The following is a 15,972-nucleotide window of genomic DNA, read 5'->3' as shown; positions in this document are numbered from 1 at the left end:
TATCTTGACATTTTTCTGAACGTTTACATTTCAGAAATTTGGATTAAGGAACTTAAACTGGAGAGGTACTCATCCTCCTCGTTTCATCTGAACTAAATTATTACAGAGACAAAGAAACTTCCTCAGACTTTATGTTTGGGTTGTTAGCGGTCGGCTTGCTTGGGGTTTTGTGCGTTATCTGCAACAGCAAAGCCAATATGAGGAAGGATAAAAAGAGATAAAAAGCTGTCTAGCTAGTTAGTAATCTTTCTTGCTAATCTTTCTCCTGTTTTTTTATTACGTATATTCACGACTTTGGAGAAAAACATGTTGGTGACTGTTATTATATAAAAGCTATTATACCTTCATGGTTATCGACTGTATCTCGGATCTACTGTATCACTGTTTTACCAATAATCACAGTAAAAAAATGCATTTTCAGGCACTATTGCTTTAAAAGATGAGGCACTTTGATGGGTTTCAAATTTGATTCTTCTGGGGTTTTTTTCTATTTTATACATTAGCAAAAAATCTGCATGCATAGATCTCAGACAAAATATCCAAATATTCTGGAACACAACAAAATGCGCAAGTCAGGGAGGATGGAGGGTGGAGAAGGTTTTGATCAACTCAACCAGACAGTTTCTCTGTGACTGATGAAGGTCTGGACCAGGAACACAAAGGGGGGGGGGGGGGGGGATGATGCAAGCAGGGAGAAAAAAAAATCAGAACATTTTTGTTTGATTATTTGGTTAAGTGAGCATTTGATTCGAAAACCATACAGTTCCTTCAGCAATCCACACTGAGGAATATCATGCAAATGCGTTGTGACATAAAATCCTTCTGATTAAACAGAAACAACTGGATTCAGTTAACAGTCTGTGATTGTGCATGCTAGATTATCCTAACACCATAACACAATAGAGGCATCACCCCTAATGACCCCCCCCCCCCCCCCTCCTACAAATCCCCAAGGAGTCAGAGGGATGCGCTCGTTAGCCTTGGCCTAATTGGAAGCGACACTGCACACGTGCAGAAGGCGCAACAGGACTGGCTGGAGGTCCGGCCGGCCGCGGAGCCTCGCTCCCTTAATTAAAACACAGAGACGGGGGCCGCACTGCTCCCTCAGGAGGATTTCTCCCTAAGTTTACATATCTTAAGGAGCCAAACTCAATCAAAGGGATTAAGATTTCGTGGCATAGCTTGTCTGGAAAAATTATACTTAAGATCAATTAGGAAGAAAACTCATCAGTCTTACAAGCGGCCTAAATATGAGCAGAACGCCTCGGTGTGAGCAGCGTCTTCTGCAGGAGGATTTGCTGCCACTTCCAGCTCAGCTGCACTCTGAGGCGGCTGCTGAGTGGAAGTGGAACAGATTCAGATCTATTCAACCAAGCCAACACTGTTTATATGGAACTCCATAGTAAAGCTGCATAGGGTGTAAGCCTTGAGGCTGCATGTTAATACTCTATGGAAACAAAGCAGCATTGACAGAAGAAAGTGTGACACGTTACAGGCATGTGACAGGCTGCACAGATGACCTGGACAGACTGTAAAAGAAGAGCTGTGATCCCAGAGATGTGTTCTTCCAATCAAGAGAACTTAGCCAGAGTAATAAATCAAAGAAAATTAAAAGGATAACTCATTGGGGAAATGAATATTGACAGGAATTTCCAAAATTGGACTGAAATGTTTAACAGATGTGCATTTATATTATTTTAATTTGCATGCCAAAATCGGGAGACAAAATGAGATGGGATGCAACAGAAGGGTGACGGTCTGTTTTCATAAAGTGAGAAAAAAAGATGTTTCACCCCTCTCCAGCGCCTCAGTGATGCAGCAGCGGGCCGTTAGCGCGCTAGCAGGCTAACCAAGCAAGGTGTTAAGGCAGAGGCAGGCAGCACACCGCGGCGCTGTGCAGGAACAACCACAAGGTGACCGTTAGACGCTACGCCGGCAGTCAGCACCCGGGACGCTGCTGTAAACCGTTTCGTCTGGAGTGAAACAGCGCTCCCCCTGCTGGTGGAGGACACTAAATATTACACACCACTGTGTAGCACCAAAAAGACGGTGGATGGCGTTGATTTATACGTGTCATTACCAGCATCCAAAAGACTTCTCTACAAAACGACCTACCAAGCGTTTCATTTTTGTGTTTGGTTTCCAAAAGGCTCAAACTTTCACCCTTCCTCCTCGGTCTTAGTATCATGTAGACGTCACCATCAAAGTTCCGATAAAGTCCTCATAACGCAGCTTTCGGGAAATGGGGGCTAAAGCTAATGCTAGCTCACTGATGACGTCGACGGGCGCACACGGTACTTTGCGGGTTAACTCGCTTCTTAACCCGCAAAGTATAATGCGCACTCCTTCTCTCTCACAGGACTTGGTACAGTGGCGAGGAACTTTTATTCTGAAGGGCTGCGTGAACTGTGCGTGCGGCAGCATAGAGTCGCCATCATCGGTGAGCTAGCATTAGCTTTAGCTCCTGAAAGCTGCGTTTGGGAAAACTAAGGACTTTATTCAGGAATTCGGGACTGTAGATGTAGCAGGAATTGGCGGAGTTATGAGGTAATCGCTCTTTCCAACATGGCTGAACAGAACGTGAACGGTAAGAAATTTCATACAATAAAGCCGAAAATTAACCAGAAGTATAAATTTAAAAGACATATTCCTGTGGTGTTTACATTCATAATCCCCTAGAATAGCCGAAGATTGTTTGCTAGCTAGGCTATTGCTAGCTCGATTGCTAACGTTAGCCTAGAAGCTGTGACGTGTTCCTGACTTGGAGAAAAGTGCGACCCGACATCAGTTGAATGCAGGGAAAGCCTTAGGAGGAAGGGTGACAGTTTGAGCCACAGAACCGCCTGGAAACTAAACACAAAGATGAATTGTATTGTAAAAGATTTTGGGACGCTAGTAACAATACATATAAATAACCGGCATCTTCCCTTTGGGTTTCCCTGTGCTAAGCGGGACGAGCTGAGGAGGGAAAAAACACAACACAAACGGGAGGCTACACAGCACAAATATCACTAAGTATTTGCTAACCTTGCATGCTATAAACTGTCATTAGCACTACAGTTAGGAGAGTTAGCACTGGTTATTTGTTAGCTACACTAGCACATGAGATACAGATGGAAAATGTTACCTGTCTCGTAATCTTTAGACATTTCATCCTTAGATTGGTTGCATTACCTCGTAGATGGAACAGGCATGTGTGCCAAAGTAATTTTTTGACATGTATATTAATCTTTAAAAAAAAAAGAGTTCTTTCTAATATGCAGGAAGATTAAAGATAAAATCGCCAAACACTTACAAATATGCTTAGAACACTGAAAACATCACTTAATATTGGATTAAATATTCTGCAAAAGTGTCATATTAAAACAAACGTTAAACACCAAAAAACATCACAAACCAGTGACACAAAAAACATGTAAAAATACTTAAAAAGCAAAGAGGACATTCATTAGGAAAACAGTTCCAGTCTTTGATTCCATGAAATAATTCTTACCTTTTCTCCCGAAGTTTTTCAATGTATTCAAACTTTGGGGTAAGCTTTCCGTTGGAGGTGATGACAGCCTGGACAAAATAAAGCAAATGAATACTATTTTTGAAAAATATTTCAGAGTGAAGAATCTTTTTTGTAGAGTTTTGTTCCAATAAAAACAGAAGGCCACCATTTGAAAAAGGTGACATCGACTCTTACAAAACCATTGATGGCACAAGACAAACATTTTTGTGACAGAAATTTAAAAGATGGTAGGTAAGGAAAGCAGAAGTCCTTGGTGAACAAACACCTTTGCAGACTGGGTCTGAGGTCGTTCTTAAAGATATTGAACAATGAACTTAAGGTAGAGATTTGTTTTCCAAAGCAGATAGAGGAATATGGTGTTTTGGAAATTAACTCTTCATTTAGTCAAATATTTCAGTTCCCTTCTACTTACGTCTCTGACTTGCGGGCTGAAGTCTTCTTCCTCCAGCGTCCTGGTGGCGTCCGACGGCAGCTGATGAGGACAAACACTGGATTTACAAAAGAACGGGAGAACGCCTGAATCCCCAAAAGGCGAGTCCCGTCTCCCCAGGGTGGTCGTTTTTTTTGCTCAGTTCCACTGTCAATGCTGTTGCAACTCTCTCCCATAGCAAACTGAACCAGAAGTCTGGTAGAAGCAGCAAAGACCGAGACCGAAGCCCAACAACACCGCCAGTTTGAAACCGTAAAAACCTGGTCTTACCATCTCCCAGATGTAGGGGAAGAGGCGATCTCCAAAATACTCTGTGGCCTCGATGGGCAGCTGGGCCGGCAGGTTGTCGATGGAGCACATGAGGATCCCGTTTCCCTCCACACTGCCAGGACCAGAGAGACATGTGAGACAATGTGAAACTGACGAGGGCGGATAATGTGAGGAGGTAGCATTGTCACGATTTCAAATTTCGATACCGTTGCGAAAGATTGAATTCAATATTGAATACTGCAGTCAAAATTTTGGTATCATAACAACTTTATGCAGGATAATATGTACTGTTATGTATAAATCAAGTATCTGGTTAGTTTTTAAAGGTCCCATATCATGTAAAGCAGGACTCCCCTTGCCTCTGTGGTGATAAAGGAGTTGGATGGTCTATCTAAACATGGTGAAAGTATCAAAACTAAATCCACACAATCCATATTAGTGCAGCGAGCCTCTAAACGAGCCGTTTGGACTTCCGTAACTTTGTGATGTCACAAAGGTTCGCTCATTATCATTTTTGTAAGAAATAATAGACTAACAAAGTGTTTTTTTCAAAGCGGTTGAGCGGTTGTCATCGTTTATTACCGGAGAGTTTTCCCTACCTGTAGCCGCCGGGCCGCGGCGTCTCACGTTTCCCTCTGGAAACGGTTAGCCGATCAGAACGGAGGGGGTCGTTAATATTAATGAGCCTTAAAGACAGGGCGACAGAAACAGCCTGCTCTTGGTAAGGCTCAGAGAGATGCTGGAAAATGAATGAATTTTCTGGTTGTTTGTCATTTTTTTGCACACTGTGCTTGTTGAGTGTTCACACTTGTGATGCGGATTACACATCCTCTTGTGTTCCATCTAGTTAATGTATGTATTTTCTTGTGTGCATCTAGAGAGGATTACACACTAAGCATCTGCTGAACTACACTTCCTATCTGAGCAAGAGCAATACAGCACAGGTGTTATCTATACAGCTGATTGCATTGATGATCATATATGGACCTAGTTCATTGTGAAGGCTGCTTGGCCCTGATGAAGGTCTTGTGACCGAAAGCTTGGCACTTGATTTATTAAAGAAACTTGCATGGATCTAAGTGTGTAGAACCTTCTCCATTAATACGGAAAATGAACGTGTCAGAATGGATTGAGAGTGTTTTTGGTACATGACACCACACACACAGCTTTGAATGGACCTCAAGACACAAAATAAAACCCAAAATAATATGGGACCTTTAAGGAATGAAGAATAGAACGCATATTTTTCTGTTGATGCCAATGTACTTTTTTAAACAGGTATCTAGGGCCAAAGGGTCAACTCATAACTGAAGAAAAAAACATTTATGTGTTTTTTCATGGCCGTTTCACACATAACTATCATATCTTTGCAGGCTGGGACTGTCAGCACACAGCCAAAATCACCCATCTCTAATATCTGGCCAAAGTAACCTACAGATCTGCAGAGTTAAAGTGCCACTTTTACTTTTTCTGTAACTCATTGACAGAAAAAAACGTTGAGCCAAAATCACATGTGCAGGGTGCAGGCGACCAGGAGAAAAAAAACAAGACAAAATTCAACAGAGCAGCAAAATTTCTACCTCCGTGTCAGACATGTCGGTACCTGTCGTGATCGATGTGCTGGTTGGCATCGTACATACAGAACGGCTTATCAATGGTGGTGCACTCGTTCATGAACTCAATAGAGCCTCCTGTGTCTGCAGATATGTCACAGATGGCTAGCAGTCTGGGGAGAGAGAGAGAGAGAGGGAGAGAGAGACAGAGAGAGAGAGAGAGACACAGAGAGAGAGAGAGACAGAGAGAGAGAGAGAGAGACACAGACAGACAGAGAGAGAGAGAGAGAGTTACTGTACATATTGTAATAATATTATGTAGTATTATAATACTAACACCATTACATATTGTTATAATACTTATTATTTTAATACTGTTCTTGCTGGCAGTATTTTATCTTATTTAATTTACTCATCTTCCAATTTGTAATATCCATTTATTTTACTATCAGAATTGTTTTTTTTGTATCACTTTAGTCTTTATTTCCTTTATACATACACAAGTAAAACAAAAACAGTACTATTTGCTTATTAAAATTTTTATACAATATATAATTTACATTATTGTCAATAAAACTATACAGTGCCGATGTCTTTATTTCTCAGAATTGATTCTGTCTTATTTAATAATGTATCCACTGTTTACTTTGTTGTTAGATCAATTTTATGCTTTTTTAGTTCAGTGTCCTTAGACGCTTTGCTTAGCAATTTTGTTCTTATGACATTCATGCTAATAAAGCGTATTGATTTGAACTGAGAGAAAGAGAGAGAAAGAGAGAGAGAGAGAGCATGGCAGGTCAAAGCTACCGGCTGCTCTCCACACTGAGCTATCACACAGTGTAAACATGGTTGGAGATAAAGCAGTGACCCCTGACCCCTGGTGAGCTATAGCAGTGAACACGCCACCCAGCAGACACTCAGCCGGAGAGACCAGAGGTAGATCTCTCCGTCAGTCACTGTGTCTGACTGACTGACCGACTGAAGACTGAGGAGGCTCTTTTTTTTTCTCTCTCTTTTTAATGTCTGCAGGCTGGAGCCACTGGTGAATTAACTCAGCTTCAACTTTATCGTCCCGAGGGAAGTTTGGTTTGCAGCCAAATACTCATAAAAAACACATGAAACACATTAGCTGTGTTTACATGGAGCCTTTTATTCCACTAATAATCAGAATAGGAGCCGAATCAGAATAAAACTGCCTCATGTTGGGGATTTTTTTTCTAAATTACATCACATTTCTAGGTTATTCTGTGTATTATACTATTGAAATTTGATCTTACTATTCAAGCATTGGAGGAAACAACGTCCATTTACTGTAATTTGCTCATTTCTGCTATTTTCAGGAAAAAAATAGGCTGATTGTGGAAAAGGGAAACCATTTGAAATAAAAAAATATATATATTTCTAATATATATATTTTTTTTTCTATCCTACCACTAGTAGATTATAGGTTTACAAGTTTAAAAGTTTGCATAATTGTAATCTAAGCCAGTGGTTCTCAATGTGGGGTCCGGGGACCACCGGGGGTCCCCAGCAAATTGATGCATTGTTAAACTTCAGCATTATTTCATTTACAAGAAGTTAACACAATTAGAGAATGTAGAAGAATGACTGTTCTGATCATAGTTTCTCTGTTATCTCTCTACCTACAATACAGACAGTCATGGGATTCTGGACAAAATCATATCTGACAATAAAAATATTCTCAGATTTGGGTCCGAGAGAAAAAATCTCATCAAATGGGGGTCTGTGGCTCTAATGTGGACTGAATTAGGGTCCTTGATATGAAAAAGGTTGAGAATCACTGTATTATACTATTGAAATTTGATCTTACTATTCAAGCATTGGAGGAAACAATGCCCATTTGCTGTAATTTGCTCATTCCTGCTATTTTCAGGGGGAAAAAAATGGAAAAAGGAAACCACTTGAAATAAAATTACAAATATTTCTATGATTTTTTTTTTTTACTATCCTACCACACAAGTTTGTATAATTGTAATCTAAGCCAGTGGATCTCAACGTGGGGTCCGGGGACCACCAGGGGTCCTTGGGGGTGCCAGGGGGTCTCCAGCAAATTGATGAATTGTTAAACTTCAGCATTATTTCATTTATAAGAAGTTAATTTTATTAGAGAAAGTAGAAGAATGACTATTTTGATCATAGTTTCTCTGTTATCTCTCTACCTACAATACAGACAGTCATGGAGTTCTGGACAAAATCATATCTGACAATAAAAAATATTCTCAGATTTGAGTCCGAGAGACAAAATTAAATGGGGGTCTATGGCTCTAATGTGGACTAAAGTAGGGTCCTTGATATGAAAAAGGGTGAGAATCACTGAGCAACACATGGTCCAATATCGGGTGAGCGATGTGATTGGCGGCGGGTGGTAGCTCCGCCCCCCTCGCCCCTCCCCTCCCCCGGTCTTACTTGTGCGGCAGGCCCGGCCAGCCCTCGGTGCCTGCGAACGAGTATTTGAAGGGCCTCATCAGCTTCTGAGCGTCCAGCCGGCGGAGGAGGCGGGGGGTCTGGGGGTCCCAGTAAATCCCGTTGATCAGGCAGGTGGTGTACGGCGCCACCTGTGGTTCAAGTGGCAGGACAGCAATTTATTTTACTTTGATGCACTTAGAGCAGTTTTTTACCCCACGTCAAATTTCAGCGTCGTCCCAGGACGGCAGATCGGCCCAGAGGTTCAGAGACCGGCTACTAGGGACGAGACAAAAATGTGACAATATATATGGTGGGTCAGAAAAATGAATCATGATATTAGCTCCATTTTATCCAACAAACCATCCCACTACTATAATTGGAGAACGGTTTGTGTGTTTGTGTGTCCCGAGAGGAGAGGAGACAAGGAGAGGAGAGGAAGAGAGGAGACAAGGAGAGGAGAGGAGAGGAGACAAGGAGAGGAGAGGAGACAAGGAGAGAAGAGGAGAGGAGAGGAGAGGAGACAAGGAGAGGAGAGGAGAGAAGAGGAGAGGAAGAGAGGAGACAAGGAGAGGAGAGGAGAGGAGACAAGGAGAGGAGAGGAGACAAGGAGAGGAGAGGAAGAGAGGAGACAAGGAGAGGAGAGGAGACAAGGAGAGGAGAGGAGACAAGGAGAGAAGAGGAGAGGAGAGGAGAGGAGACAAGAAGAGGAGAGGAGACAAGGAGAGGAGAGGAGAGAAGAGGAGAGGAAGAGAGGAGACAAGGAGAGGAGAGGAGACAAGGAGAGGAGAGGAGACAAGGAGAGGAGAGGAGACAAGGAGAGGAAGAGAGGAGACAAGGAGAGGAGAGGAGAGGAGACAAGGAGAGGAGAGGAGACAAGGAGAGAAGAGGAGAGGAGAGGAGACAAGGAGAGGAGGAGAGGAGAGGAGAGGAGACAAGGAGAGGAGGAGAGGAGGAGGTTGTAAATTCTAGTCAATGTAATATGAGACTCTGAGCAGCCGATTCTGATTCGTTTTATCCCAACATCTCACAGTATTGTGAGAGTTTCTGTGGACAAACAGTTTGATCCCAGCAGCCTGCAGTCAGCAGAGTTTACTGATCAATAAGCTCACGCTGCTTTGCTGTGTGATGTCATTAAAGTGCGACGGCAGTAAAATCCACAGAGTGACGCTGTGAATTCTGATCAGAGGAGCTGCTGACGGGACGGGAGATCACACGGAGATTTAATCAACAATCAATCACAGAACAAACATGTGGCTTCTGTTTTGCAACACACGCACATGGCGACCTCATGGTGTCCCCCCCCCCCCCCTTTCCCCCCATGGGACACTGAGCCAATCAGCCGGAGCCAAAAACCACGGTGCCGTTTTTAGAATTCACAATTCACTCTTTGGGCGAATCAACTTTTAGCAAAACAGCGCTGCATTTCAAACCGGTCTGAGCTTCCCACACACATCTGTTCTGAAATAGAGAGCCGAGGCGTCCGACTGACAGACAGGAGCAGGTGGAGGTGGGGGGGGTGGAGGGGGTGGGGGGGGGGGGGGGCGGCTGCCAGACTCACGCTGGTCCTGAAGTTGGAGGTGTACAGCTCCGGGTGGTTCTCGTACTCCATGGGGTCGTACATGCCGTCGCTCTTCCTCATCAGGTGGTGGTGGCGGCTCAGCACTGTGGCGAACACTTTGGTCATGTCTGCAGGAGATAAGAGGAGGAGGAGATAAGAGAAGATAAGAGGAGGAGGAGATAAGAGAAGATAAGAGGAGGAGGAGATAAGAGAAGATAAGAGGAGGCGGAGCTCACATGACCGGCTTTCAGCACCATGCCTTACTGTGGGTTCACACCGCAAGCAACTCCACAAACCTGCCGCATATGGTGATTTGGGCAATGTTCAATATCACAGAAAATATTGCGATACAGGCCTGGGCGTTATGGTTGAAATCAATATCATGATAATCATATGGATTTTTCTCGATATCAATATATATCATGATATGGTTCATGTATGCAAAATCACGTTAAATAATCAAATGAATGTTCATCTCATTGAACCGAATGGTAATGTTAGGTGTGATGTCAAACAAAACAGAAATATTCAAATAATATTCCTACCATACCTCATTTTATGAGAGTTTTTAAGTAAAATTTGCTTGTCATCATCAATTTAAACAGCAGAAATGTGTGTCAAGATATCAAAATATCTTCATATCATCACGATATGATTCCACTGAAAGACGATAAACGATAATATTGAATTATCGCCCAGCCCTACCGCGATATTCACAAAATATCGCTATATTCAATGTTATCGAATTTCGACCCGAGCCTAGTTTCTATAGGCTGGAACAGCATGTGCGACATCTTCCCTCCTCATCTGGCATCTTTGGTGCCGGTGATCTTGTGTGTGACCTCACCCTTCAGCAGCCAATGAAATAAGAGCGTTAACATATGCCCCGCCTCTCACTGCATTAGAGCTCAGCCGGTTCAAATCAGCCGCCGGACAGCAGCGGGTTGATGGTTGCTAGCGGTCTGAAGAGTTTTAACAATATGAGACATGAAGCACAAACACATGAACGTGACACTGCACACTGAGGATAAGCAAAGGGGATTCAGTACCTCCAGTTTTAGAAACGTCTTTCAGCTCGAGAGGCTCAACGTATTCCACAGGAAGCTCGTTGATGATGTCCTGCGCCCCCTGCAGGCGGCGAGGAGAGAGCGGCATGATGATCATCACTGGAGTTATGATTTCACGACTAAAACTGAAGCGACCGACCGCTTGGTAGGGCTGAACGATTTTGAAAAAATATCTAATTGCGATTATTTTGACTGATATTGCAATTGGGTTATGATTTGCGATATTAGAGGGAATGATAATTTTTACATCATTATTCTCATTTTCATTGAAAAACATATTAAAATGATTATGGTGTGATTTTTGCAGGGATCTGTACCAAACAAAGATGTTTTCTTAAGTCTGTAGAATATGATGTGTAGGCCAGGACATCTCTGCAGCACCACAATATTTACTTTAAAATGCTATTTTGACACATTTCACCTTTAACAAATATTGCAGCTCCTGCGATTTGAAAATTGCAGTAGGCCATATTGCGATTTCGATAAAATTTCGATTAATTGTTCAGCCCTACTGCTCGGACGTGTGTTTTTGTTTTTGAGTGTGAAAGTTCGTCTTACCTTGGAAACGTTGCCAGTCCCGGTGAAACAAAACGTTACCGGGCCGAGGGACTTGGGCATGAGCCCCATGGAGATCTCATACCCACAATCCCTCACTGCCTGGACGGCCTGGCTGACATTCCTGTAGTTGTGAGCCATGCCGATGTGCTGGATGGAGGAACAGCAAGTTGTTTTCATGGCAAATGAAACGAAATTATTTAAAGGCGAAACTGGAATGTCAAAGAAAAGCTAGTTGTTTTTTTCATTTCCACTTGTCGGATTAGGCGGTGAGGTGAAATACAAAATTCTACAAAAAAAAGTCCTGCATTGTATATTAGCAAGAGAGTGACAGTTGATGTGTTTGGATCCAATTTAGGAGAAAATAAAGCATCTTACCATAAAAGGAGTGTGATGCCCGAGAGCGAGGAAGCGCAGTCCTAAGCCGTGCAAGATGTTAATCATTCCTACAATACAAAAAAACAGATTCAGGATTCAGTCACATGAAGTACAACTTTAAAACCTGATCAGAGCGAGAAGAACAACAGCTTCAGGTCTAACTGAGCGAGTGATGAAGGCAGGGCCGGTGTTAGCCTGCTATATTAGGGTGGGCTGGTAGAAATAATAGGTGGGCAACTTGGGCGGTAGGTAGCCCAGAGGTTAGAGAAGCAGACTAGTAGTCCGAAGGTTGCCGGTTCGAATCCCTGGCCAGATGGCACAAAAATCTGGCAAAATGACAGCTGGTAACCGGAGGGTTCAGAGTCAAGATCAGATGCAAGCTCCTGCCATTGAGCCCTCAGGCCTCTCCAGCTTATGGCTGTGTGTCTGGTTATGGGCTGTTTGGATGGGTTACATGCAGAAGATTAATTTCCCCATGGGGATTAATAAAGTAGCATTCTATTCTTTTTTATTCTATTCTAATTTATAAAGAACAATTTGAAGCAGGGAGATTGGGAGGTAGTGAAGCAGCATTTCTAAGTTTGCTGCTACCCTATGATTTGAGTCAGTGGAGAGCAGATTGATTTACCCTAAAATAAAAAAAAATCCTTCATCCAGATTTTAAAATAATCAACTCCATAACATTTATTTTCATTGGATGAGCTTAGTTCTCAAATACAATTAAAACCTAATCCAGTGAGACTTCTCACCATAGCCAATATTTACAAAAATAGAAGGCAGTCGTATTCAAACTCAAACTGAAAAGTGACAAAGAAAACAACTAAATCAGCTAACTCAAGCCTATACTCAAACTTCAATCGAAATCGAATCTCTGGTCCATATGTTGTGGTCTTGCTCTGTTCAGAACGGGCCGACTGCTTGGCCTCCGGTGTTGCTGCTTGCAGCTTTCTGGAGAACCGCTCATCCAAACAGCTTCACACTCCACACTGAGCTTCCAGTCGTTCGCTTTGAGCCTCGCTGCTGCACAGAGCGCCGTTCGCTTGTTTATTCAAAGTTTATTAACATTGAACGTGTCGCGTGTCCAATCCCACACCGCACGTCCGTGGGTCCCCAGCAACACACCCGCCAAGCGTGAAGTCGATCGGACGAACGGTTCTCGAGATATGCGAAGGACACACACACAGACAGAGATTCCTTGCTTTATAGTATGATATTGGACTCTATTGAAAAGGCTTAGAGCTTACTTTAAACCCAAGGCTGGTATTGTTGGGAGATGAATCTATATTGCCTTCAAGAAACAGTCAGAATATTAGATTTGTCAAAATGGCTTTGATTGCATTGAGATGGAAAAGTGCTGTACCACCAGGCTCTACTATGTGGCTGAAGGAGCTTTCATCTTATGTTCCCCCGGAAAAGATCATGTAAAACTTGAAGAAGAAACCAAGAGACTGAAACGTAATGGACAATTTCTGATATGATGAACTTGTAATTTTGACTTATTGATGTCATTTTTTTTACCTGTTATTATCATTTTTTTATTATTATGTCTATTTTATATTTCTTTTATTTTTTATTTATTTTTTATTATTATGTCTATTTTATATTTCCTTTATTTTTTATTTATTTTTTATTATTGTCTATTTTATATTTCTTTTATTTTTTATTTATTTTTTATTATTACGTCTATTTTATATTGCTTTTATTTTTTATTTATTTTTTATTATTATGTCTATTTTATATTTATTTTATTTTTTATTTATTTTTTATTATTATGTCTATTTTATATTGCTTTTATTTTTTATTTATTTTTATTATGTCCATTTTATATTTCTTTTATTTTTTTATTTATTTTTTATTATTATGTCTATTTTATATTTCTTTTATTTCATTTTCATTTTTTTATTATTATTATTTTCTTTTTTTAATATCATCATTATTATTATTATTATTATTATTATTATTTATATATTTTTTTTTATTTTGTTGTTGGGTTTTGTTGTAGCTGTTCCCTTCCTGTTGATATGTGTGGTGGGAGGGAGGGTGTGGGACAGTATGGGTTGGTTTGGAAACTCCTGACTGTGATTCTGACTGGAATTGCCCTTGAATATAATAAATATATTGGAAAAAAAAACAAAAGTCTTAAGCAATTCAAATTGTGACTCAAGTCCAAGTCATGTGACTGGAGTCCCCACCTCTGCTTCACAATAGTTTCACAACAGATTGCAGTGCAGTGAGTTCTTCACATCAGACAGCTGCTGCAATACAGTTTCACAACAGTCTCAGCGAATGACTAACCAGCTGCAACAACCACATCACAAAGATTAACTGAGGATCACATGATACCTGCCACACCGGCCCATTGGCCGAACGCCACGATCCGGTAGCCGTTAGCGTCGACCATCTTCTCGTAGTCGATCAGACGAACTTCCTGGGAAGACAAAACAAGAGCCGAGGTCGACTTTATTATCCTTCCTGGGGAATTTGGTTAAACAAAAACCAGACACACAGATGATGCAGGAACACAGGGAACTGCAGTCACATACACACTCACACACACACACACACACACACACACACACTCATGCTCAGTCCACAGTCTGGACTCCTGACTGAATGTTCTGTTTCATTCTGATCTACAGTCTTCTGCTTAAATGCTTGAAATGAGTTTCTTAGTCAAATATAAATAGTGAAGTTGATCCTATGTATGAATTTCTTTCCAAAGCCTTTGCCTTTCCATCAAGGCAAAGAATCTAAAATATAAGATAGTTTGGATTTGTTTAACACTTTTTTGGTCGCTGCATAATTCCATTTGTGTTATTTCATAGTTTTGAGTCTTTACTGTTATTCTAAAATGTGGAAAATAGTGAAAATAAAGAAAATGTGGTGTGTCCAAACTTTTGACTGGTAGTGTACATCAGATATGCATCAAATACAGCAACATCAGCTCCAGTACAGAAGACAGAAATCCTCTCACTCATCACTTTATGATACACTCAATTATAAACAAGTCTAAATACAGAGAGGAAAAACTCTACTTGAACCAGGTGTATGGGCAGAAATATGTGTCACTAGAAACTGAAATTGAATTATTTATATTTTAATTTGATTTGCATAACTTGAATAATTGCATTAAAAAACTGAATTTGAATCACATAATTTGAATTTGTATTGTTTAACTTGAATAACTGCATTGAAAAACTGAATCTGAATAGCATAATTTGAAATTGAATTTATTCGTTTGAAACTGAATTCCAATAAACGTGAAACAGAATGTAATATTATGAAATTGAATTAATTTGCTCTGAAACTGTATTCAGTTCTCACAATTCAAATTCAGTTGTCGTAATTCAAATTCAGTTCAGTTCTCATAATTCAAATTCAGTTCTCACAATTCAAATTCAGTTTTTGTAATTCAAATTCAGTTCTCGCAATTCAAATTCAGTTCTTGTAATTCAAATTCATTTCTCACAATTCAAATTCATTTCTCACAATTCAAATTCATTTCTCACAATTCAAATTCAGTTCTCGTAATTCAAATTCAGTTCTCACAATTCAAATTCAGTTCTCGTAATTGAAATTCAGTTCTCGTAATTCAGTTCCAGTTTACTGAGACACACATCCTGGTCGTTGAGGAAGAGCAATCGAGTGCAGATTCACAGAACTCCTTGACACATATTTCTGCCCATACAGGTGACCAGAAACAGAATTCAGTGTCACTCTGTAAATGATTCTTCTGTTGACCTCCTTGCTGCCCAGCAGACCGGAGACTCTGTACCTTCTTCAGCAGGTCGTCCAGCAGCCCCATGTTGGCCTCCTGAGCCTTGATGGTGTGGGAGAAGAAGGCGTAGGTCTTCCTGGGCAGAACCTTCTCCTCCGGCGGCCGCTTCACCCCGATGATCAGCGAGGCCTCTGAGATGTCCTCCTGGATGACGGCTCCCGCTTTCTCATAGTACTGAACACAAAACACACAGCGGGTCAGACCAGGACCGCTTGGGTCCAGCTAAAATCAGAATTATTTTGCTAGATATTGTGATCGCTCTTATTGATCATGATTATTCCTCTTGACGATTTGAGGAAGAAAAATGATTTTACTGCACTTCTGGGGTGATGAGATAAGATGAAACTGAACTGATGAATTGATTTATTCCAGTGGGGAAATTACTGTAGCAGCGAAATGACCGAAAACAAAGAATGCTAGGGGGCCAAATTTGGGCCCACAG

The 15,972-nt window shown here is 41.2% G+C and overlaps 1 protein-coding gene across 1 annotated transcript in view; it reads right to left on the bottom strand.

Moving 5' to 3' along the window:
* aass (aminoadipate-semialdehyde synthase) overlaps nt 1-15,972 on the bottom strand; it is a 39,196-nt gene that overhangs the window by 19,882 nt on the left and 3,342 nt on the right. Inside the window, exons 3-13 of the mRNA XM_071532907.1 lie at nt 15,528-15,704; nt 14,096-14,180; nt 11,753-11,820; nt 11,378-11,524; nt 10,802-10,880; nt 9,753-9,880; nt 8,195-8,343; nt 5,818-5,940; nt 4,215-4,326; nt 3,927-3,986; nt 3,494-3,561 (exon numbers count right to left, since the gene is read on the bottom strand). Of these exons, the coding sequence (XP_071389008.1) occupies nt 3,494-3,561; nt 3,927-3,986; nt 4,215-4,326; nt 5,818-5,940; nt 8,195-8,343; nt 9,753-9,880; nt 10,802-10,880; nt 11,378-11,524; nt 11,753-11,820; nt 14,096-14,180; nt 15,528-15,704 (1,196 nt within the window). The remainder of the gene's footprint in view (nt 1-3,493; nt 3,562-3,926; nt 3,987-4,214; nt 4,327-5,817; nt 5,941-8,194; nt 8,344-9,752; nt 9,881-10,801; nt 10,881-11,377; nt 11,525-11,752; nt 11,821-14,095; nt 14,181-15,527; nt 15,705-15,972) is intronic.

The sequence above is a fragment of the Centroberyx affinis genome, unplaced genomic scaffold (genome assembly GCF_046629955.1).
Source record: "Centroberyx affinis isolate AG114_WGS23_722 - 3 ecotype Tasmania unplaced genomic scaffold, CSIRO-AGI_Caff_v1 ptg002280l_1, whole genome shotgun sequence".
Classification (NCBI taxonomy): Eukaryota; Metazoa; Chordata; class Actinopteri; order Beryciformes; family Berycidae; genus Centroberyx; species Centroberyx affinis.
This window is presented reverse-complemented; position numbering and strand designations above follow the sequence as displayed.